The sequence below is a fragment of the Lingula anatina genome, chromosome 2, assembly GCF_051362555.1.
Source record: "Lingula anatina isolate TDL-2025a chromosome 2, LinAna3.0, whole genome shotgun sequence".
Taxonomy (NCBI): Eukaryota; Metazoa; Brachiopoda; class Lingulata; order Lingulida; family Lingulidae; genus Lingula; species Lingula anatina.
In genome coordinates, this window is record NC_141768.1 from 7699231 (window position 1) to 7725249 (window position 26019).

Consider the following 26019-nt stretch of genomic DNA (forward strand, 5'->3'; position numbering starts at 1 on the left):
TGTTCATGCAGTACCCGGGGCAAGTCCGCAGTCGACATTTGAAAGAGTAAAGACTACTCAATACTAAAACCGCCGAGGTTTGAACAGCTGTGCATCTCACCGTGCTCTTTAACGTCAAAGGTGAAACCAAACGTTATCTCAGTGCAAAACAAAATGAAAATAAAGGCATCTGAAGTCATTTAACTATAGGAACGTTCAGAACAGGCCTATCAATGAATGCGATCCAACTTGTTTTGATTCAGTAGCTTTTCCCGTATAACAGCAGGTCATACCACCTGTCAACCGTGTTCAGTAGAAAAACGATGTCTCCTCGGCAGAATTATTTGCCAAATATGTTTCACTCAAAATTACCATTGAATGTTATTTATTATTATTATTATTTTTATTTTATTTTTTTTTATTCTCTCCTCTTAGGTTCTCTCTAAAAGTAAAACACGCCTGTTGTGAACCGCCTCTGATCCGTGTGGACTCTTTAATATCATGGGTAAATCCAAAATAAATCTCAGTATGAAACAAACTCCGAGCTCCGTGTCGGGTTCTCAAACACGATTTCCTTTGCTGGGACTGGGGTTTTGTGGGATGAAATGGGGCACCGGGATTATCGATTGAGATAGCAGATGTACACATGTACATCCAATCTGGCGCTCTCCGCGACAAGGTTGAAAGTTTCCATCTGATCGTTGCTTGTCGACGAAGCTGTCGTGGCTGCGTGGTAACTCTGCTGCTTTGTAGATAGGTAGAAACTCGGACGATGGTTCGAGTTCCAGTAGATACTGTGTCATTTATTGCCAAAATTAATTTTTTTAAAATTGCGATTGATTACTATAAGAGGAAACTCGCACGTACGGAGGGTGGGCGGGTCAGTCACGGAGCAGTCGGTAGCGTGCATGGATGCAAATGAGACAGCCAAAGCGTCACCAACCTTGGTAACGCAAAGTTACGGGTTCGAGTCCCGCTCATCTGCGACTAGATCAGGCGACAGTGACTTTTTATATGTTACAGTAGACACTGTCTCTATGGGTTTCGCATACTCTCCAAATATCTCCTCCATGAAGGAGTGCTCACTTGTGCTATACTCAATGTCCGGCCTGGGACCTGCTGTGTCTTTGGAGTTTGACATTGCGCTCAGACAACTGAAGGCAGCCAGGTCTTCTGGAATGCTTTCTTCACTGTCTGATCCCAGGTCCTTAGATGCCATAGTGGACACGGTCTCTGCGAGTTCTTCACTTGCTCCAACAATCTCTTCCATGATAGAGTGTTCACATTTGTTATACGCAACGCCCAGTCTAATATCAGCTGAATTATTGGGACTAGATGAGAGAGACACCTCAGACAGAGAGCTAAATGGCTCAAAATCCTCTGGGAAGCTGATGTCACTGGCATAACTGTTTGGCCGCAGTCCACATTCAGCGTCACAAAGAGTGGTGGTTGAGATTGACTCTTTATTCAGAGATGCATGGCCTATTTCCTCTGCAACCGAGGTTTCACTAGGTCCAGCGGCTGGCTCTTTTTCACGTGACTGAGGCGTTTCAAGGGTGACAGAGGAGAAGGAATGTCCAGGTGTGTGGAGTGATCCCTCCGAAATGCTATCGAATGAACTGCTGTAGCTTGCTGCGCTGTCAGACACGTTCACAGTGGTGCTGGAAGAGGAGGGCGACAGAGAGACTAACGAACCATCTGAGGTGCTTTCATGAAGGACTGGTGTCTGTACCTCCAGCGTGTCTTGTGCCATGAAGGTGTCTTCCAGTCCATCGAATGCAGAGATTGTTACTTCTGAGGTGCTTGAGAAAACAAAGCTTCTCACACTCATTTCCTCTGCAAGGACAGAGTTCTCTCGTCCAGTGGAGGTTCCGCTGTCGTTCGTGTCTGGGTTAGGAAAAGACAGCATAGAAACGGTTGTGAGGGACCCGTTCCCTTCCGAATCTGAGCTGCTGTCACAGCTAGAACTCGTTTCAAATATCTCAGAAGCTGTTGACAAGAGAGACGCCTCGGATCTGCAGGTGTCTTCTCCCCCAGAAGAAATTTTCTCAGAGGCATCGAGAGAAGACGAAGCGGAGCGTTCTTCTTGGACCTGAGCCCTGTCCACATGTTCTCTATCTCCTCTTACATCAAGACTGCAAAAATAAATAACATCATTTTAGAAAAAACAATGACTTTGAAAACCAATCCTTATAATATCCAAGTGCACTAAATCCTTGACTAAAATATTTCATGCCGAGATTAAATCCGTTAACACTAATTTTAGGACTCTTTTCAATGCCCATAAAAATGTTCGAATGTGCACAAGTACGTAAGTTAGTACAATACTTCTACTACTAGGACTAGGCCTACTGTAATCAATAAATAAGAACATGAAACGAAATAGATGCCTCATGTTTTCTGCATGGAAAATTTCGAATCTTCAACGTATTTATGTGATTTTTGAAAGAAATCAGAGCAAAATTCTGGGCGATTTTTTAAATGACTGTTGGTGTTATATGAAGTGGCAGCATAATCGCATATATTACAAACAGGGACGTATCCTCATAACGCTATGAAAGCGATTCTTACCTTGTCGGATTCTGAGTCAATTTTTCATCGTTTCTTCTTACGGAGTTTGGTCTGATACTCTCAACTACTTCGGTTGATCCCAAGGAGCAACAATTGACTCTATTCCAGGCTCTTCTTAGCCAGGATGGCATATTTCGTGCGATTTAAACAACATCGTGAATACACGCATGTCTACTTTAGCGTAGTGCGGTACCTATGTGACGTCATAAGGGGTCACGTGGATACAAGGAACTGATGTCACATACACACAATGACAACTACAACAATACCTTCTTCAATTTTAAAATATGATCCCACTAATATATGCCAGAATACGTGTCCGTAATTTAAGGACGATGCCCCACTTTAAAAAAGAACAATTTTGTTTAAGTAGTCGTCTCGAAATATAGTTCTAGAGACACGGGTAGTTCAACATTTTGCTTCGTTTCACATCAGTCACCCACACATAGATAACAAGCCAACAACAACATATTTCAAATCCACTTTTTATTCATTTTTGTTTCACTTTTTCTTTTTAACTGACACTGCGGAATTTTACAATATCTCGAGAATGTTACTGGTCTTTTCTTTTTGTAACAGGTTTGTTATTGAAAGCAGCTCGTGAAAAATGTCTGTAATATTGAATCATTTCTCACCATAAACTACTACATAAAGCATAAAGTAAAAAGGATCTTTTTCTTTACTACAATAAAGTTTAATTTTAGGGAATCTAGAAAACACACAAAATTGACTAAAAGAAATTCATCTTCCAGTCGATAAGGTACAGGAAAGTAACCACAAAAGTGGCCATATATACTAGCATTGCTTAAGACATGACATTTCATAGAGCATAGGCTAATGCATAATGTATTGGCACCATTAGTGACCAAACGGAAAACGGTAAACTTCAAATTGATCAACCAGTCACTAAAACTGACTTTGGATCTTCTGCCCATTCCGTAGTATTACAATGTATGTAAAAAATATCCACTTGTAGAATTTTGATTACAAGCGAGCAACTTTTTACCAATGGTGACCTATAAGCTTGAAATAAATATTAGATATGACAACATAAACACTAGTCGAGTCTGATGATATATGTATATATTCTTCTTGTGTGTGTGTAGATTCACCCCAATTTTCAAGATGGCAGATGTTCTTTCAAAGATGGCAGACCTGGAGAGCAGATGTCAGTGCACGCGGTGCTCTTGATGATTACTCCCCAATGAGGATTTCTTCAACTTTTTCCAAGAATTCAATGACCTCCTCCTCAAAATTTTCTGTGTGCGCCTCAAGTTCATCAGTATCAATTCCTAATGAAATGCAATATTTTAATATTTGAAATATCATTCATGACAATGATTTACTTAAATATCTATTACAGCTGACACATTAAAAATTTTCTTAAAACCTAAAAATTAACATGGCATTCCAAAACTAAATTATTTTCAAACAAAACAAGCACATTTTTAATAGAGAGTTTTAAAATATCAAAACTTTTTACGAAAAAAAAGTTTTATATTTACCATCGCGCAGTGCAAGCCTCTCTTGTTTCTGGTTTCTTACCACCTCCTGCAACTTGGCTCGATACTTGTTGAAATCATCACACATTTTTCTGCGACGTTCAATAAGTTCCTAAGAAAAAAACATTTCAAATGGTCAGCATTTTTGAAGCAAATTCTTCACAATTCGCTTACATAATGTGTTAAAACTATGTGAAGTGCTATTGGTGAAAAAAAAAACTGCTAATTTATTTATGTAATGAAATATTAGCTACAAATATTTTTTCCAAAATACGAATTATCCACATTTTGGGCATTTCCTGTGCAAAACCAACTCACCTTTGACGCCTTGCTCTGTGTCATACGATCCTTCAGTTCAAACTGAGTGCTGTATTTCTTCATGTTCTTTTTGATATCCTGCAAAGAAAAAAATACACCACATTAATTAGCATGAATGGTACACTTTAAACATTTAGACTTCAGACATATCTACTTGACTTCCTGAACTACAGACAAGCACTGAAATTTTTGCCACAACCAAAACCAAACATACCTTTTCGGGGAAATATTACAAAGACTTAAAAAAATATTATACATCATCTCACATAATAAGGTATTGGCAATACCTTTATCATCTCGGGAGTGAGCAAACTTGGTGGTCTTGGTCTCCACAAGAACTGACAGAATCTCTCCAATGGATGTTTGGACAGCAGACGACCTTGGAAGTTCCACATCCAGTAGGCATTATCAACCTGACAGAACAATCAGTGATACTTATTTCAGACAACTTCATCAAATTTGCGCCTGATTTAAAGTTCTTTTCTTTCAAATCTTCAAAAAGAAATATTTGTAGAAGAAAATAATTACTCTAAGTTTCAGATCCAATTTGTGTGCGCAATAAATGAAAACACATTCCCCATGGCTGGTTTAAAATAACTCTTAGACAACACAAGTCATGGTTCTGCCAGCTTTAATAAAATTAATTTCCAGGAGTTTTCCAGGAGTTTTCAAGGACATAATTTTTTTTTCCAGGAGTATGTTACACTGGACAACTAGAGGATCAGAGAGGCGATACCGCCTCCAAATATTGTACCACCAGCTGGAGCAAACGCATTCGTATAGACCCCCACATACACAAAATAAGGGACACAGCCGCCAGTTTTGTGCTTGACAAGCTGTAAAAATGCAATCAACAAGAATTTTTAAACTATTGCAAAAAATATATATGGTACAATCAAATTTAAGTTCTTTGTAAGGTAGGTCAAGGGTCAATTTCAAGGTCACAGTAAATTGCCAGTATATGACTTCCTATTCAAGTTCAAGAGTAACTATGGACCTATCTCTGTCAAGTTTGAAGTTAAAAGAGAAAGAAATTAGCAGAGTTCAGTTCATGATAAAAAGTAGGTCAAAGGTCAATTTCAAGGTCACACTTAGATTGCCAGTATAGGACTTTCTATTCAACTTCAATAGTAACTATGGACCTATCTCAGCCAGTTTTGGAGATAAAAGGGAAGCAAAATTTGCAAAATTCAGTTCATGGTGAAAAGTAGGTCAAAGGTCAATTTCAAGGTCACATTTAGATTGCCAGTATATGACTTTCTATTCAAGTTCAATAGTAACTATGGACCTATCTCTGCCAGTTTTGGAGATAAAAGGGAAGCAAAATTTGCAAAGTTCAGTTTATGGTGAAAAGTAGGTCAAAGGTCAATTTTAATGTCACATTTATAATGCCAGTATATGACTTCCTATTCAAGTTCAATAGTAACTACGGACCTATCTCAGCCAGTTTTGGAGATAAAAGGAAAGCAAAATTTGCAAAATTCAGTTCATGGTGTAAAGTAGGTCAAAGGTCAATTTTAAGGTCACATTTAGATTGCCAGTATATGACTTCCTTTTCAAGTTCAATAGTAACTATGGTCCTATCTCAGCCAGTTTTGGAGATAAAAGGGAAGAAAAGTTTGCAAAGTTCAGTTCATGGTGAAAAGTAGGTCAAAGGTCAATTTCAAGGTCACATTTAGATTGCCAGTATATGACTTCCTATTCAAGTTCAATAGCAACTATGGACCTATCTCTGCCAGTTTTGGAGATAAAAGGGAAGCAAAATTTGCAAAGTTCAGTTTATGGTGAAAAGTAGGTCAAAGGTCAATTTTAAGGTCACATTTAGATTGCCAGTATATGACTTCCTATTCAAGTTCAATAGTAACTACGGACCTATCTCAGCCAGTTTTGGAGATAAAAGGAAAGCAAAATTTGCAAAATTCAGTTCATGGTGTAAAGTAGGTCAAAGGTCAATTTTAAGGTCACATTTAGATTGCCAGTATATGACTTCCTTTTCAAGTTCAATAGTAACTATGGACCTATCTCAGCCAGTTTTGGAGATAAAAGGGAAGAAAAGTTTGCAAAGTTCAGTTCATGGTGAAAAGTAGGTCAAAGGTCAATTTCAAGGTCACATTTAGATTGCCAGTATATGACTTCCTATTCAAGTTCAATAGTAACTATGGACCTATCTCTGCCAGTTTTGGAGATAAAAGGAAAGCAAAATTTGCAAAGTTCAGTTCATGGTGAAAAGTAGGTCAAAGGTCAATTTTAATGTCACATATAGATTGCCAGTATATGACTTCCTATTCAAGTTCAATAGTAACTACGGACATATCTCTGCCAGTTTTGGAGATAAAAGGAAAGCAAAATTTGCAAAATTCAGTTCATGGTGAAAAGTAGGTCAAAGGTCAATTTCAAGGTCATAGTAAGATTGCCAGTATATGACTTCCTATTCAACTTCAATAGTAACTATGGACCTATCTCTGCCAGTTTTGGAGATATAAGGGACTAGATGTTATAATTTTGGAGTTACCATAATGTGCCTTAAATTTCGTACAGAAAAAATTAATTAAAATAAAGAAAATGTCATTTTGGTCAAAATTCTTGAAATAGGAGGTGCTCTGAAGTTTCAGAAGTTCAAATTTGATGAAATAATGTCATTTTTGAACACAAGTTGTCTGCTTTGCCAAGCCTTATGTTTTATTTTTCCAGAGTTCAAAATTTATTATCCATTACCGTACTGCACATTTTGCTTTTACCACCAATATGTACTTTTTGAAACAGCGTAACTCGAAAACCGTATGGAATACAAAAAAACCGAGACCACCCCCAGTGTTGGGCTTTACATGCTCTACAAAATGCAAAAAAGAATGGGTGTCTAGCATTAACGGTTCCCGAATTAGAGACAGTTTTCAGTTTCGGTATCTTATGGCCGCTACTCCCGTGAAAATGCACCGATTGACCCCAAATTCATGGAGATGAAAGATGACCTGAAGGGTAACACTTTCCAATAATATTATTGGTTAAGTCTGTGTGGTGTCTGAATAACAGGGCAAAAAAATTTTTTTTCGTAAAAAATTTCATTTTTTTGAAAATTTTGGCCCATTTGACCTTGAAGTAGAGGTCAAAGGTCAAATCCAAGGGTATATTTGAAATCTACACATATGACTTTTGGAAAGCCGTCTATAGAAATTTTTCCCATAACTCCTTCCGTAGGGTAGATAATTAGCATTTAATTTTGCCATTTTTAGACAAGGGTGCATTGCAATGAGTGCCACACCCAGACCCCAATACCGACAAAGCCCAAATTTTACGTGGAACGAGTTGAGATTATAGGTGACCTAAATCCATGAGATGGGTACGGGGGCCCTTACCGTCTAGGAGGAGAAGCGGTAACGGTAGCCGTCCGGCGGAGCCGGCGGAGCCGGCGGAACGATCCGGACGGGACCGAAACCATGTGTACCGCCAGCGCTAACGCTGGTGGTACAATTATTATTTGTAAACCATCCAATATGAATATGTAAAAATATAACCAAGAATATTTGGCACAGCTAGAATTTATTAGTCTTATGAATCAATATATCATGCATTAAAGAGTCTAAATGTTCATGATGTATATTGCACTGTTGAAAAATAACAGTTTAATCTGTTATGAAAATGTAGTTAAACAGTCTGTTTTGCTTCTTGAATTGCTGAACTAAGTTTATAATTTTTCCACTGAAGAAGCCAAGGCTTTTTCAATATCAGTAATTTCTTTCTTTTTCTCCTCAGCTGTCTTGCGAAAGGGAGTTTGCTTGGGTAACAAAGGAAATTTTCCTAGTTTTCTCAGCTTTTAAGAACAGACTGTCTGCAGCCTTGGTTAAATTGTCAATATCTTCCTGGATTCTTTTTTTCTTCTTTTTCAAATCATCAATCTCATCCAAGATGCACTTTCTCTTTTTCTGTAATTCTTCACTGTTTTTCTTCTCCCTTTCTGTTTGAAGAAACAGTTCATATTTCTGCCTTGATTGCTTGGCATACAGTATCAAGTCTTTGTTGATATTGACCTCAAATATTCCTCCAACCTTCGCCACATGGTCACAGACAATCCTTTGTGCAACCAGGGTTTGAGCTCTCATGTTCTCTACCTCCACGTCTTTGTTGACACTAAAACCCCTCTCCACTGAGGCTTGGCCATGAGACAATACTAAAAGATGTGTTACTAGCTTCAACAAATCTTTGAATCTGCCATCTGGGGTGGACATTGTTCTGTGAATCAATTCATCAATTCCATTTTGGCAGGCATGCTGTGAATCATACTGCTTGAATTCAGCAGATCCTATGACAGGGATTTCATCTAGAAACAAGAAGTATTGTTGTTGAAGTCTGTCACACTCATTCTCTTTCACAAGTTTATGGTTTAATAGAATTGACAGAGCTTTTTTGAAGCTGGAAATACACTTCTCCTTGTCTGCATCGGATGACATTTTGACAGGATTGAGGCAGGACAAATACCTTACCAAACTGTAACTCACAGGACATTTTTTGAGCAATTTTTCAACAACAGTAACTAGGAACATCTTGCACTCCATTCTGAACTCCATTAAACCTCTTTCACTGACTGCTCCTTTCTTAATCTTGCTTAGAGATCGATCCGTTGAAAATCCCAAATCCACTTTATTATAATCCAGGTGGATCTTGTTGTCAGTTACATCAATTCTGACTAGTTTTTCCTGATTTCTTGCTGTTTGCATCACGTCATCTTTGATGAATCTCTTCATTAGCAATCTTAGGATAGAACAGAGATCATCACTCAAATAGGGTATCATAGGTTTGTCTGTCTGATACCTAGTTAGAAATGGCTCTAGCTGCAAAGCGACAGATTTAAAAAAATTCATCTTCGCAAGAAACAGCTCATCCTTTGTACATTCGCTAACAACTTTGTACGAGATGTTTGTTGGCATCTTGAGATTTTTAGATTCGATTGCTTCGACATACTGTACTATGTTGTTCCATATCAGTAAAGCTCTGTCGCATACTGGAATATTCTCAAGCCATCTGTGTTTTACAAACTTCAGTGGCATGATGTTACTTGCAGTCACTCTGACATAGTCCTCAGCCCTAGCTGGCGAATCTTTGAACAGGTAGTACAGGGCTGAAAGACATGATGCTACATTCCAATCTGTGGACTCTGCTCCTGCTTTAAAACTGTTGTGGACTATATGTAAACCACATGACCCGATGTTGATGAGAGAGGATCCATAGTCATTTGCTACTTTCCTCGATATTGTGTCATAGAATTTCCAATTCACATTTGGTCCATCCATGCTAATCTGCAACATGTTCTTGATTGGTAGACCACTATTGAGAACACATTGACTAAAATGTGAGACCATGTCATCTGATGTAGCATGTCCTGAAAAAATAAAATAAAATATATAAGCTGTTTATTCAGAAATATATATATATATATATATATATATATATATATATATATATATGCCCCATGTTTTTAATAAATTTTCACTGAAATACATCATTACGACAAGTTAACCTTATGACAATAAAGTCTAGCATCTAATATATATATATATATATATATATATATATATATATATATATATATATATATACACTATTATCATTATTATTGTATTAAGAGTGGAAAAGTTTAATTTCAAATGACACTTACCTAGAAATTCAGATGTGAAGTATCTTGTCACGACTCTATGGCACTCCTCACTCCAAAATCTCACATGTATATCCATCTGTTTCTTCTGCATCTTCTTATTCAGACTTTCATCAAACAAAATAACAAATGGCCCAGTTACACTTTCTTTCAGGAGTCTAGCGAAATATTCCCCCAATCCAAACACGCACAAGTAAGCAGATTTCTTTTCGCCACAAGTGAATTGTTGTGCAACCTTGCTGTTAGGGTCCATCCTCCTTAATAATTCACCAATGTTTTGTGAAGACCTGTACGACTGATGATCTGTGATTAATTTCAATGTCCACAGAATCTCTGCTTTGACAACATCGTCTTTTGAAACGAACGTGTCCAACGTAGCGTACTTGCTTGATGCCGACATTGTGGTACATGAAGACTTGCTTGATGCTGACGTAGTGGTACATGTAGGCGTGAGTGTAGTACAACTATTTCCAGGTGATTTCATAGTATTTCCCCATAACGAACTCAGCGATAACTGTCCACAGGAATTCAAGTTTGTCAATCTCATATTTTCGCGGTGTTTCATACCTCTAGCATGAGATTTCAGTGAAGAAACACCCATGTTCGATATATCAAATGTAGAGAAGCAAACTGAACAGCTAGCTCTTTTCTTGTCATTCGGCACACGTTTCACCCACTGTTTGAATTCCGGGTCGTGTTCCCACGCAAGGTTAAATACACAAATACCTTTTGTTGTTGACATGCTTGGTTAATCATTCACAGAGCCACTCGTCTCGCACCGTGCGCATGCTGGGCCACACGTGTTCGATGCCGAACAGTCGATGTTAAATCAACAGTGATTGGCTAAAACGACTCTATCACTGCTTCGCGGAAACAGCCGAATTGCTCGATGCTCAACAAACACAATAACACGAAATACTACTCTGCGTCTTTCACGTAAACTAACTAGAAAACTACCGAATAGACGTAATAATTTTCAAATTTCAAGGATTTCTCCAGGACTACTTTAAAGATTTAAGGACTATTCAAGGAGCACAAGCAAATTCCAGGATATTCCAGGATTTTATCTAAATTCCAGGATTTTCCAGATTTGTGCGAACCATGCAAGTAATGCCTCATTTTTGCAGGGTCAGTCATTTATCAGATCCATGGACTTACCTTGTGTGCCCACCAGCTGACAGCACTGACCACATAGCGTCCAGAGGGGTCCCACTCCACATCACTGGCCATATAGTGCTCCACCTGGTTCATCACTGTCATGTCAGATGTGTCAATGAACTCCATAGTGCCATTCATACTGGAACAGCATAGAACAGATCTATACTTAGACATCAGAGATATTGTAACAATATTTTAATGCAGAAAGAGAAAGGGTTGTTTATAAAGTAAAAGATAAAAAGCATTCTGGGTGTACCAAAAATGGGATCACAAATGGGAATACTAGTAGGCAAGTTTGAGAACTATGAAAAATTTTTATATGAGGCACATTGCTAAAATCTGTTCTCCAGAGCATTTAACAGCATTAAGGAGTACATGAAGATATTTAACTGAACTGGAGTCAAGTAAAAAGAAATATCTGTTCCATTCAATGTCTAATTTTACCAGAGTTAATTAATGTCTGAATAAATGAGATAAAACTGCCAGCTCTCAAATTCCAATAATTCAAAAGTGAAATGTCATTACCTCCTTAATCCTGCTAGCACCACAAACTGGCCATTGGGACTCCAGAAGATGTGATTGGCAGACTGTTTGTCCATAGTTTCTGTGAGAAAAAAATGGATTTTGTCATCACAATATTGCTATGAAGACTAAACACAGCATAAAGAAGATGCATAAACAATGATTAAAATACAAGATGCTTAAAATACAATCAAGCTCTTTATTCAATACATAAAACATTCACAAAATATCCTCTTCTTTTAAACATTTTCATACATACATCTAAGCCGACAATTGACTTTTATTATTCAAATTCAAAAATACTAAAACAGCCTTACTCAGCAATTCTACTTTCCCACTGGGTCTCATGATGTAGAAACTAGCAGATATTCTGGGCGATTCTCCATGAATGAAGGCAAACCTGTGGCCATTTGGTTCCCAAGCAAAAGCCAAGGTATTCTCTGTAATGTACAGTAAGATGACGGGTGTCAGTTAAACTTGAATATTCTTAAGGCCATCTCAAAGCACTATCTCCAAAATGAAATTTAAAAAAAATCCATATAAATCACTTGATATATATGACCTGCATGTGGATATTGCAATAACAGTTGGAAAATTTAACAGTATTAAGATCTTACCTTTGCATTCTAAGTGATCAACCGGAATTTCCTTCTCCCTCATGCGGAACAACTCAAAGTAATATGTGATACCCTGGAAAAAACAGCATATCTCCTTAAATGATAAACCTTTTAAATATTTCTGAATTAGTCTACCTGCTAGAAAAAAAAACAAAGAAAAAAAAACAGTATATGATCACTTCTTACTGTTAATTACAAAGATGTCAGATGATGCAAACATACCACATATTTCATCCCCTGCTCCTTATCTTCTTTCTTTTTGGCGTAGCGATCTACTTTGACACACAGATAATCCCCACTCTTTTGCCAGTGCATCCTGCAGTCTGCAACATGGAACAAATTCTTTGTCTGCAGTTCCCCCCTGCTCGGCATCTCCGTCAGAACAACACGTGCCGGCACATCCTTTTCCTCTGGTACAAAATATGCTATGATGTTGTCTGAGGGCGACCAGCTGAAATCCTTGATACCTGACACCTTGATGCTCTTTTTCCCTAGCAAACCAAAAGACTTAAAGAAAAAGAAAATAGAGATGATCAGGGCACATAAAAAAATCAAACATGTAACATTATGAGGTAAAATCAAAACAATTATACTGGATGCTGGATACTATCCCTACATTTCTTGGGTGAGAGACACTTCTTAGAAAGACGTCTGTATCTTTTGATAACTAAAGAATGGTAGAGAGTAATGAGGAAATAAATAGGTTCACAAATGGAATTTAATAAGTAAAATATATCTTTTTACTTACTGGAGTTTCATACACACTAAGAGTGTCATGTGACATCCTAGCAAAGTATTTTCCATCATGACTCCACCTAGAAACCAGAAGTTGAATTTAAAATACAAAATGTAGATTATGTTAAAAACTGACCATCAATAAACATCCAAAGATCATAAAAATATGAACTGACCATCAATAAACATCCAAAGATCATAAAACAATCTTTTAGGTACTTACTTAAATACAGGCCACTGAGAGGCGCTTTCACAGTGAAAACCACGCTTCTTTTGTCCAGTGCGTGCATCCCATATGATAATTGCAGTTGGATCTTCCCTATCTCCTGGGAGTGGGCTAAATGTAACCACATAGCTGAAAGACAAATATACAACTCAAAACTTGACTTACATGATATTTCAATAGCAGCTCCCTGGTGATAAGACTACTGGCTAAGGTGATAATCTTTTAGTTTTGCTATTTAGTTTTGAGTTCTAGTTTCAAGAACTTGTTTACCATATTGAAATGATAGGCAAATCGTCAAGTTTTATTTGTGACCGTCCAAAACGTACAACCATGCTGGGAACCCTTAAATACCTTCACTGTTACTAGTTAACAAAATGTAAAAGGGCGATTCTAAAATCATAAAAATTGTTCTTAAATATCATGTTTTTTCATTTGTCAATGGTGTAATTCAAACAACATATTCAAACTCATAATTATAATTTGGTCATTTTTACTAACCAACTGGTTTACATAAGAAACAATTAAAATTTTTGACAAGAAAAAAAGCCACATCTAAATCAAATTTCCATTGCAACATTAAAGCTTATAGTTTGGTGCATCTGGGGTGATTTTTATACAGTTTCTGGTCCAAGGATGTCCAGTAGACAACCCAGCCCTCTTCTTACCTTTCACAGGGTGAGAAATCTATCAGTTGAACTCCTGGATGACTGAACCTCATGATCTGCTTGAACTTTTCCCCTCCCCACAGAGCTATACCTTTCTGGTGTAGAGTTGCCAGGTAGGTACCCAGTGGAGACCACCTCACATAGGTTTCTGTCCAACGCTGAACAAAAAGGTGTTCATCTATAGATATACATCTTAATAACATACTGTTTTTGTTGTGCAGTAACTATTTACTGTCCTGTATCCCTAGTGTTCCTTGCATTCTGAATTTGTTAACTGTTCAACAATATCTGGTGTTGCTTTAGACTATGTATATAACTTAAGTCACAAAATTGCTGGTGATATTCTGAACTTTCTTTCCATATTTCTGGTCAGTAAAATGTGACAGGTTGGTATATTTATCTCTGTAAAATACTTACCACTCTTTCATCTAGACAAGTAGGCTCCCCTGGTGTATTTAGATAAATAGCAGTTTTCTCTCCTCCTTCATAGATAACACTGTACTGGTCCCGACACTCGGCGTCCAGAAGCCATTGATGAAGATTGCCCTGAAAAGATGTAATATTTTCTTCCTCTTACCACTCATCTTTACCACTCTCATGTTTTTTTTTTAATTTTTCTTTCTTACCTTTTGCTAAAATGTCTTATACTTTACATTCAGCACTCTCTCATTCTGAATTAAAACATTGTTACAGTCATTTTCTCCACCTGCATTAGTCTGATATATACAGTTCATTAGGTGATCCTTCTGTAACTATACTTACTGGATCTTTAAAAGGTTGTGGCTCTGGGGGTTCCCACTCTTCAGAAACATTGACATACCTAGCAAATGTCAAAGAAAAAATAATAATTATGATTATGTTGAAGATGATTTCCACCTAAAAACACTGTTTTTTTGTAAAGATAAAATATACAGCTAAAACAAATCATCAGTTGGATATATATTCTGTAAATTTTCTTTAGTCAATTTTTCAACAACTAGATCTTGTTTTAGCCAGTCAGAGTCTTTTACCTGTCAAAATCTGAGACCAAATTGACCAGAAATGTGTGCTGTTTGTCTAACTTGTATCCATTTGCCATTTTTACTGCTTCAGCAGCATTAGCAGGAGAGGAATACTCCAGAAAAATGTACCTGGAAAAGAAATTGGAAACAATTATGGTAACTGTACATTTAATTGTAAATAAGTAAAATACAAAATTACCACAGATTTACAAAGTACAAAAGAAGGAAATATTTAATGTGCTTGTAAAAGGGACTGGATAAGGGCTACAATCTTATAGAAAGTGTTGGACTAAGCTGTACATTACACCGATCTGCTAATACATGTATCAATGAACTATTATAAAGAACACTATTTTTAATATTCATTTTTAAGGTTTAAGTGATTGAATCTAACTCCATTTTAATACTTAATTTTACATATGCATTCACAATATGATGCACATATTACAAAGAGAGTTCAAAATATCCTTATTTATAATTTATCAAATGAACAAAAAAATATATACAAATTTTCAGCTGAAACTTTTTCATATACCAAAATTAAGTTGTACTTACCCTTTCGTCTTGCCACTTTCATCTATAGGGTAGTTTTCATTCACTATATTTCCAAACTTAGAAAATATTTTTCTGATAACATTCTGGAGTTTTTCTAAGCGCTCCTGACCAACTTGAGGAATATTGTCTACTACTATAACAGATTCAACACCATCTGCTTCCCTGGGCTTTTGTCGTAAAAGGTCTCCTAGCAATTCTGCAAAAATTAAAACAAACTGCAAAATTATCCCAAATCAATACACAACTACAGTGCATTACAACACACATTTTGATGCAAGTCCCTTTTTGACAAATAAACTAAAATTTAAATCAATATATTCAGTTATATTAAAGTAAATTTTTAAAGATATATTTAAATTCTCTGATTTAATTTTATATAAATCATTTTTCAAACAATTGCGAGGTGCATGCAATTTATAACACATGTCATCAACGTGACGTCTGGTACCTCAAACTTAACCAGGAAATTGTTCTCATCAAAAAGCCACTGTCAAAGTGCAGTGTACATAAAACTAAATTGGTATCTGATACCGTGAATGTAATCAACCGCAAGAAATTCACAATTATAATGCTAAAACTTCAGCACCGGCCTGAGATGGAGGTCCATATGGAATGATAGAGTGCGAATGAAACACATGCCCTAAGTATGGTCCGAAAATAAGTAAACTTGATGTACTTACCCTCATCTGTAATATTATCAACGAATCCCTCTGGATCCTTGAAATCTTCTTCGTCATCAGTGTCATCGTCAACAGCATTTGCCTGTTGATTTTCTTTGTCTTTTTGAGACTTTTTCTTGCCGCCACCTTCGGGCTTGTCCTCGGCCATCTTGAAAACGTGAGGGAAGGACCGAAGTAAAGATCATGACGTACCACATGATGTGCTCTTTTGCTAGTGAGTTTAAAATGATGGCACGTGGCTCGTCATAAAAATGTTTTTTTTTTTGTATAAATAGATAATCAACGAAAGGTTCATCAACCCTCAATTATTTCTATTTAAAATATAAATAATTTGATTACATTGTTCAGCATATTTTTTGAGCTGCGAGGATGCGGGGCGGGACTACGTCCAAATGATGGAGGGGAATCGTTATAAAACGCATAAATATCTTTAGTCAATATTTTAGTGTATTTTTTGCTTGATGGTTATGGCTCTTCTGTGTATACAAGAAGGGTAGGGAATGTAGTCACAGGTCAGGATGACAATGACTCCCGCGGATTCTAGACAAGCACGTGTCCTACAGCCATAGAGCTAATGTTTTGCTATGCGCCTTAGTTTCGTACAATGTCCATCTTTCTCAAAACAAGAAATTTTGTTTATTATTAGAATTATATATTGCTGATTATATCTGAATAGTATCTTAATAAAAAAAATGGGTCATAAAGGTATCAGGATCAAATTCTAGGCTCCACCTCTTTGAATGAAATGGATATTTAAGTTGATGGATTGAATTATGTGGGAATAAATCCAGGGACATCAATGGCATAAATGTATATTGGTCGCAGCTACCGCTTTGATGTGCTTACCCAACGTCTTATCTCAGGTTTGGGGTTTCCAGTAATGTGTGTCAGTAATAACAGAAACATTCCAATGTACATATATATATTTTTATATATCTTCATAAATAATATATTACAACATTTTCTCTTTAATTTCAATTACACATGTACCATACATAGTGACAAAACATGGTTGCTGTTTTCTACTCTACCTTGCACAATTGCTCGTTTAATTATTTTCAAGTAAAGGACGAAACAGCAGTTTGTTTTTTTTTAATTTCAGTCATCGAAACAATTACTTGCTTACAGTAAAACGTCAGTATATATAGCCACGTACATCATTATACGTATATGTAAATTACCTCAACTCTTTCCTTGTTAGTTTTTTGTTGGTTCCATCAGCATATTGCCATACAACCCAAAATGCACAACATTCTTTTTCCTTTTTTGAGATAACTTTTCTAAATTTTCTTTGGTTTTCAGTAATTAAACATGTCATTGAACTGCTGTTTTTTCTCTCCAATAATTTTTTTCAGCAGGGGTGTTAATTCAATGTCTAACAATGTAACAAATTTTTATTTTAACTACAATAAGAAAACAAGCAAAATCTGTCTTTCTAATTACACTTCATCTAAAAAATAATACCATTGACAATTTTTGTTGATCAGCTGGTTAGGAAGGAGAACTCTGTTCCAGGGAACTAGAACTATCACAATCACTCCTACCATAATAGTTAAGAGTTATTGATGGAATCTTCTTAAACCACCAACACACTGCATCACCAACAAGATTATGGGTTCGCTGAAGGCAAATTAGGATAAGACAAAAGCCTTTTTCTTGATAGGGGCTATTGCAAACTTCAAAGAAAACTATATTTGAGGCCACTTTGAATGTTGATAAGGACTTTGACAGCCCCTAACATGAAAGCGTACTGGACAAGCTCTTAGAGATGGAGGGAGGAAATTAATTATCTATAAAAAACCTGAAACCCAGAGTGCAATTAAACAGTGAGGCATACAAAGGACTTATAATAAGAAAAAAAAAACAGTAAAGGAAAGCTACTGTAACTAGTCCTGAGGACTAGAATACGTACACCAGCTAGTACACAGAGGGGGTGGATAATTACATTAGGAGCATCTGTGTCTCATTCCAAACATGACCCACTGGGATGTTCTAACTGGCACACAAACATTTAACAATGGTCTCAACAATGAACAAATAGGAAAACTTGCAACTCAATAAGAGCTACACATGGCCTGTAAGCTATCTTGATATCTATTGGTGTTTCAGGAACAGGAAATGGCCACAATAAGTCTCTTTGCTGTATTATTGATATCCCAGATAAGGCAGCACTAACAGCACTGTATGGCCTCACGGGATTTCTGCAACTCAATGCATTCCACATTCAGATTGAGATTCTCCTTAGCTCTTCTAGAAAAGGGAATCATCAGAAATGTTATTCTCAGACAATGTGCTGCCAAGAATCTATACTCTGTCTCCTGGATTATACATCTCAAGCAACTACTCTACACCTACATTCATTCGACTTTTTAAATGTGTTTTACAGACAATTTCCACCATCTACTTTCCTGGATTTCAGTTCATATGACAGCGTGAATTTCTGTGCTGAGAAGTCTTCATTTGACCCATTTCATCTGGCAGAAGAGCACATTTGGTGGCAAAAGTTATACAATTTGTGTCTCTCAATAAGCAAAATGAATATTAAAAACCACCATGTCTTGCTTGAGTAGATAAAACAAGGCAGCAAAGCTGTCAAATGTACAGACAAAAAACAGAAAATAAAGATGCAAAATAGGTCATTTTGTCAATTTTGATGCAATAATAAATAATGCTTATAATAGCACTGTCAGTCAACACTGAATTTTAATCATGCACAACAGGTAAAATGGTCAATAACATGAGCGGACCCACAGATATTTTCTGACAGTATTCCAAAGTATCTATTTTGATCCATCCTCCATTTTGATGGTCTTCCAACAGAAGAAAAAATAGATACCAGGCAATATAAACTTAATAACCTGCATGACTGTCTTCCGGAAGTCCCAGAAGATGGTCTCAATCTACCCTTTCAATAAGATTACAGTTTCAGGACCATGAGAGTTCAAATTCACATGATGTAAGTCTCAATATTTGAAAAATGATGACAGTGCATAAAATAATATTACATAAGTAACATAATGTTTAAAGACATAAAAAACAATACAACTGCTTATGTGGAAAAACAGAAATGTCAGAGTCTCAGGCGGATGAGAGTTTAAAGTCACAAATGCAAGTGTTTGAGAAAAAATTATAAAGGAAAACAACAAAACTAGAAAAGCACTCCGAGAGTGCAGACCTCTGCCAAGGTAGCAATTGTTGATTATTATTGATTTTTGTCCTCTTTGGCCCACTTCTGACAGTTCCTGAAAATTTCAGCAAAATCGGTCCATAACTTTTTGAGTTATGTTGATGACAAACAGGGGTGAAAATATAACCTCCTTGGCAGAGGTAAATATAATTCCAATGAAGCTGCTATTCAAACTTTTAATCTTTCAGTTTGATATATATATATATATATATATATATATATATATATATATATATATATATAACTTATTTGCAATATTAAACAAAATTTACCTGCATAATTATCACTGCTTCCTTATTATTAATCTAGCAGAGAGCTTAACCTATGGGAGTTTACAGGGAAATATCAACAAGTGTGCTTTATGTAATCTCAAATCACAAGTGTGCTTTATGTAGCCTATCAATTAGGCAAATTACTTTATAACTGAAATTAGCGAAGTGATACCCAAGGGAAATTTATAGACTGACCCTCTCAAAGGTCTTTCAGGCCCATAAGTCACAACTTAAGAAGAGCACAAAACAATAATGCACAAAATAGGAGACTACCACTTCTGATGCAATAATACATTATGTTTAAAGATGCATACAAAGTCAATTTTTTGTCACAAAAACCAACCAAATGCCAGGATATAGTTTCAAGTAGTATAACTAAGAGAATTACCAAAAAGCATTGTTTAATTTTACCCGAAAATGATGTTTGAACAGATTTTTCTGCTGGCATTCTAAGCTGTATGTCAATGGGGCAGGAAAGTAGGTCACGGAAGTAGGTTAAATTTACAACCATAAATTTAAAGAAAGGAGCAGTCTAAAGGTCTTTTTTGGCTGATCGAGTGATCTATTCAGTTTATCCCTTGGCTTGTCAAATTTATTTGAGTCATATAAGATTCTAGTAGAAGTGGTTTACATGTGTTACTCGGAATCCACACTCCACCGATGCTCGGTTCGTATGTACCTTTAACTGCACAGTCAACATCAAATTTTAATTTTGCACAACAGGTAACACCGATGAGAGTAAAAGCATAAGGCTTCAGGCCCATCAGAGTTCAAGTTTATACTTAGAAAGTGCCAGAATGAGAAAAATGAAATTTCACACAAAATTGCATTAAATTCAATAATAAATGATAACCCAATTGACCTGGCTTTCTAATTTGAACTGCATGCCAATCCTAAAAATCATACTCTTAAGTTAAATATAATAATAAATAACACAGTTTTCTTTTCATAATGTTTGCAGTAGCAGTGCAAAAAGATTATTGTCAATTTTGATGTAACATTACATAATAAATTATAGAATAATTATCACCAATTTTTGATTATTGACTATAAATAGCATGAACATGTAGAAAATTTGATTACCATCCGGCTTCATGTCCATGGGAGCTCCGAGTCCCACAATGAATATGCCAAAAAGATAATGAATATTTCACTAAAATGAATAACTTCCAGAAAAAGAAGCCCATTAGACTGCTTTTCCAACTTGGGCTGCATTTTAGTCCTGTGTTTCTTTTTTGAAAGTTTGACAATCATAACGAACACGATTTTCCCATCATGGTCATCATGGCAGATGTGGATGATTGAATCTGACAAACTGCAATGATATGAGTTTATTTCCGTTTTGGACACTTGATTACACAATACATGATAACAAGTTTACCATCATTTTTACATAATCAACTAACAATGTTGTAAAGATGCAGGAAATATCAAACACACACTTTTACGTATCTTATTAGTTCAATAATGAGACTGTTAACATGCCTAAGAATTGAATCCGAGGAAATTTGAAAAAACAGTACAACTTCTAAAATAATGGCCCGATAACACTGATTTTCGAACTCAACCTGCATTTTTGTAAGATTGACCACTCCTGTGAGTATAATGACAATTGGCTAAGCTGTTTTTCTTATATTGTGTTATTAATGTTGCATATATGTTGAAAAAAGTGAAAAAACAGCATAAAAAATTAAAAGAAAATGTAAAATAAAACATAACAAAAAATACCAATAAAGCTGCTATTCAAACTTTTAATCTAGCTGTACAATTACTAACATGATATGAATAACCCTATTGAGTTTGAGAATAATAAGGCACTGTTATTCATCTTTAGCATTAATGTAAGCGTTACACAAATTTTTTTTTGTAAACTTATTTTCCATATTAAATAACATTTACCTGCATAATAATCATCGATTCCTAATTATGTGACACAGTTAAGAAAGCTAAACCGATGGGACTTTACAATGAAATCTCAATGTGTTTTTATGTAATCTCATTTAATACCCACTTGAAAATTAATTAAGCAAATTATTTTATAACCCTGAAATAACTTGAAAATCAATTAAGCAAATTATTTTATGGCCCTGAATTAACTGCCTACTATCCATATACATTTATTGCACCAAATAGCACTGTACTGCATTGCTTTCAAAACAGAAAACAATTACGATGGTTTTCCAACACAAGCTGCACTTCACTCTTTTCAGTAAGGTTGATTATCATAAGTAACATGGTTTTCCCTTAATCGCTATCCTGGCAGCAGTGTCCAAAATAGGGTTTTCTTTAACTTTCATGCAATATAACATAATACTTAACAGCATAATGACCATCAAATTTTTTATAAAAAAATAAAAGTATCATGGATATTCAGAAAATGTGATATGGAAAGGTCTCCAAGGACATGGAAGTTAGGGTCACACTTTCAAAATGCCAAAATGTTAACAAGAGATAACTGAACTGAAATGATTTTCTTTCCATTTTCAACACCTTTTTTACATAAAACCATCATCAATTAACTGTCATTTTTAAATGATCAACTAGGAAAATTGTTGACATAGGAAAAATATCAATAGAACAATTTATAATGTCCAATTAGCTCCATTTGGAGATTCTGAACATAGTGAATGATTGAATCTGACGAACTGCAATGATGAGTTCCTTTCCATTTTTGATACTTTATTACACAATGCAGGATAATAGGTTTACCGTCATTTTTATATAATCAACTAACAATATTGTTAAGAAGCAGAAAATGTTAAAACAACACTTTAACATATCCAATTAGTACCGTTATGAGACTGTTAACATGCTTAAGAATTAAATCTGAAGAAAAACCACTTATATACAAAAAGGCTAATAACTTCATCAAAACTTAACGGATCAAGCTTATTTTCAAACTTGATCTGTATACTGGTCAGATTGATCACTCCTGTGAGTTGCAAGACAAAAGGCTGATTGGTTTTCCTTAAAATGCGTTATCAGTGTTGCATGTATGCTGAATAAAGGGAAAAAAACAGCATTACTTTTGTAAAAATAGTCCAATCATGCCAATTTTCAAACTTGACCTGCGTATAATAAATATTCACCAGTTCTGTAAATTTCAATCCAAGGAAAGGAAAAACATTTTTACACTTATCATGTTATCGGTGTTATAAAAGTGCTGAAAAAATTGAAAAAAAAAAACAAAAACAGGATAACTTCCATAAAAATTGCCCGATCTTGCTGATTTTCAAACTTGACCTGCATATTATGAATATTCATTAGTTCTGTAAGTTTCAAGCCAAATGAAAAAACAGTTTTCCACTTATTGTGTTATCAGTGCTGCATATATGCTGAAAAAAGTGAAAAAACAGCATAAATTCCCTAACAATAATTGAATCATGCTGATTTTCGAACTTGACTTGCGTATTATGAATATTGATCAGTTCTACAAGTTTCAAGCCAAAAGGTAAATTGGTTTTCCACTTATGGTGTTATCATGCGGCATATATGCTGAAAAATAGTGAAAAAACAGCATAAATTCCCTAAAAATGACCCAATCATGCTGATTTTCGAACTTGACCTGTGTATTATGAATATTAATCAGTTTTGTAAGTTTCAAGCCAAAAGGTAGGATGGTTTTCCACTTATCGTGTTATCGGGGTTGCATATATGCTGAAAAAAGTGAAAAAACAGCATAAATTCACTAAAAATGACCCGATCATGCTGATTTTCGAACTTGACCTGCGTATTATGAATATTCATCAGTTCTGTAACTTTCAAGCCAAAAGGTAAAATGGTTTTTCACTTATCGTGTTATCGGTGCTGCATATATGCTGAAAAAAGTGAAAAAACAGCATAAATTCCCTAAAAATGACCCGATCATGCTGATTTTCGAACTTGACCTGCGTATTATGAATATTCATCAGTTCTGTAACTTTCAAGCCAAAAGGTAAAATGGTTTTTCACTTGTCGTGTTATCGGTGCTGCATATATGCTGAAAAAAGTGAAAAAACAGCATAAATTCCCTAAAAGTGACCCGATCATGCTGATTTTCGAACTTGACCTGCGTATTATGAATATTCATCAGTTCTGTAAGTTTCATACCAAAAGAAAAAACAGTTTTCCATTTATCGTGTTATCGGTAAAAGTGCACGGCGACGGCGACGGCGACGACGGCGACAGCGACGACGGCGACGACAGACGCAGATGATGGCTATATGTACAGACACATCTGTGTCTGTACATAAAAAGTCTTTAATACACTCAGTCTGATGTCCAGCATTAAGTCAGGCTAAACTCTGCTATAACCTTTGGATCTGAATTTGGAATTTACCTGGAAAAATGAGACCATATGAATGGAAGAAAATAATTAAATTATGGCAATAACTTAGAATTCATTTCACTTCACTTTACTGGGATTTACACTATCTTTAACCAAATATATCCCTATTTTAAGCTGTACAAAATATTTTCAAAAAGATAAAACACATTGGCACTAACATGTGTACAAACACAGTATTTTTCAAACAGAACGATAATAGAAAATACAGTTATATACACCCGTCAATATTTTGTCTGAAACAATGAGACTTACAAGCTGGCATTGCACTAACTTCAGCAGTAACATTACTAGCAATTCCTAGATTGCTCAGAGCACCTCTGATCAAACCACAGGGAAAGGCTAAAAACTGAAAAAGATATGCAAATCATAGTTAAGTAATTCAGATAGAAAACATAGCAAAGCAAAATATTGTAAAACCATTTTTCTTCCCATTTTAAGAAAATGTACAGAATCTAAAAACTGTTTTCTATTTTACATGATTAACTTTACCTGTGGGGCATACTCCATATATTGTTTCCCCTCTGATATTTGTGTAAGTAGCCTAAATTTATTGTCCTGTAATACATAAACACCCTGAAAATGTAAAAACCAACTATTAAACCGTTATATATTTTTGAAATGTTGAATTCAGTCATATTAAATGTATAATAATAAATTGGAAGTTGCTTAGATGAGCACTTCACCCATCCCGATAAATTAAGTATGACGTCACATTTTGTTACTAAAATATAGCTTTACATAATTCTGTATTTCTTATTGACAATGATATAATTGATAGGCTCATGGTTCTATAAAATTTTTATTAAAAGCTGAAAAAAAATCTATAACTGATTTGGGAATAAATTAGTTAAATTGGCACAATTCGAAACATATTATAGAGTGACCTAATAAGTTAAAACCAACCTGGTGATTTGTTCTAAGATTGTCAATTTGTTTTTTGTAACAAGATGTCCACAGGTCCTTGCATATAAATTTCATGGTGTCTAATTCATCTTTAAAACGTGGAACTTCTTTTGTAAATCTGAAAAATAACTTGCTGGAATCAATACATCTTAATAAGTTATTTGAGTATTTATCAAAATAATACACAACCATCTTATTATTTCTTTTCGCTACATTTATATAAAAAAATTTTTAATAAAAACTTAGTGCCTTCAACTCTGTACAGATGAAATAAATATACACATTTTTGTTTATGACAAGCACATGTCACAATGCTAGGAAAATATCCAGGATTTTAAGATGGGGGAGCTTACAAAATTCACCTGTCATTCTTACTGGTCTATCCTCCTTTCCATTTTTATCAACATGTCAGTGTGGCTAATAGAAAAGGAAAGGAAGGATGTGACTTACCTTTCTACGAGTCTCTGGCCCACTCTGTAACCAAGGAATTCAAGCTTGGTGAATGCACTTTCCTGTAATATAAAATGTTGACCAAAGAAGCTGCTCACCACCAGTATGAATGACTGCAATTTTGGTGGGAGGACACCTACATGTACTTAAAACGAGATTTAAACTTTTAAAGAAATGTAAAACAAAATTAACTGACAGTTACTAGTAAAGTAATCCATCCTGACATTTTCCTTAAATCATGACCCGCCTTTCCCCCACTTTTACTGTCGGTTTCACAGAGTTGCAAGGAGGCAGAAGGGCCTTGGTTTAAATAAGCTTATGGTGCTCCATTAATATCTTACTAGAAACCATGCATATAACAAATAACCCATTTAATTTTAATTATAATAGTTCATTGTCTTCACGTTAGCTATTGCAAAGGTCATCATAACATGAGAATGATATTGCAACACACACTTTTACCATATGTACCTTTTCATCTTTTCTCGCTGACTGTAAGAACTGACCAACAATTTCCATGTGAAAGAACTCAAACAGAACCTCGTCTGCCATCCCTCTTATTTTGATGCAAGGAATTGTGGGTAATAGAGGATAGTAAATAGGTCAGTTTGACACAAGTATCGGAAGACAATTCAAAACATTAAAATGCGCATTTTCTTCGATTTAACAGCTGAAATATGAATTCCATAACTTTTAAAGTTTTG

The 26019-nt window shown here is 35.4% G+C and overlaps 3 protein-coding genes across 3 annotated transcripts; all 3 read right to left on the bottom strand.

Moving 5' to 3' along the window:
- Positions 1 to 3019: 3019 nt before the first annotated feature.
- Positions 3020 to 16357, bottom strand: LOC106172404 (eukaryotic translation initiation factor 3 subunit B). Its single transcript, XM_013553090.2, has 17 exons — positions 16177 to 16357; positions 15497 to 15692; positions 14951 to 15070; positions 14703 to 14760; positions 14358 to 14486; positions 13941 to 14098; positions 13273 to 13404; positions 13063 to 13129; positions 12537 to 12821; positions 12315 to 12387; positions 12015 to 12137; positions 11701 to 11779; positions 11176 to 11314; positions 4658 to 4783; positions 4371 to 4448; positions 4056 to 4164; positions 3020 to 3842 (listed from the first exon to the last, which is right to left on the bottom strand). The coding sequence occupies exons 1-17, from the start codon at positions 16322 to 16324 to the stop codon at positions 3745 to 3747; spliced, it is 2118 nt and encodes a 705-aa protein (XP_013408544.2). The 5' UTR covers positions 16325 to 16357; the 3' UTR covers positions 3020 to 3744.
- LOC147763368 (uncharacterized) lies at positions 7338 to 11121 on the bottom strand. Its single transcript, XM_087003658.1, has 2 exons — positions 10021 to 11121; positions 7338 to 9744 (listed from the first exon to the last, which is right to left on the bottom strand). The coding sequence occupies exons 1-2, from the start codon at positions 10757 to 10759 to the stop codon at positions 8117 to 8119; spliced, it is 2367 nt and encodes a 788-aa protein (XP_086859784.1). The 5' UTR covers positions 10760 to 11121; the 3' UTR covers positions 7338 to 8116.
- Positions 16358 to 17552: 1195 nt separating the features above from the next.
- LOC106172401 (trafficking protein particle complex subunit 6b) lies at positions 17553 to 25962 on the bottom strand. Its single transcript, XM_087003660.1, has 7 exons — positions 25787 to 25962; positions 25316 to 25377; positions 24866 to 24983; positions 24452 to 24535; positions 24215 to 24308; positions 23866 to 23953; positions 17553 to 18749 (listed from the first exon to the last, which is right to left on the bottom strand). Exons 1-6 carry the CDS (start codon positions 25865 to 25867, stop codon positions 23922 to 23924), a joined length of 471 nt encoding a protein of 156 aa, XP_086859786.1. The 5' UTR covers positions 25868 to 25962; the 3' UTR covers positions 17553 to 18749; positions 23866 to 23921.
- Positions 25963 to 26019: the final 57 nt, after the last annotated feature.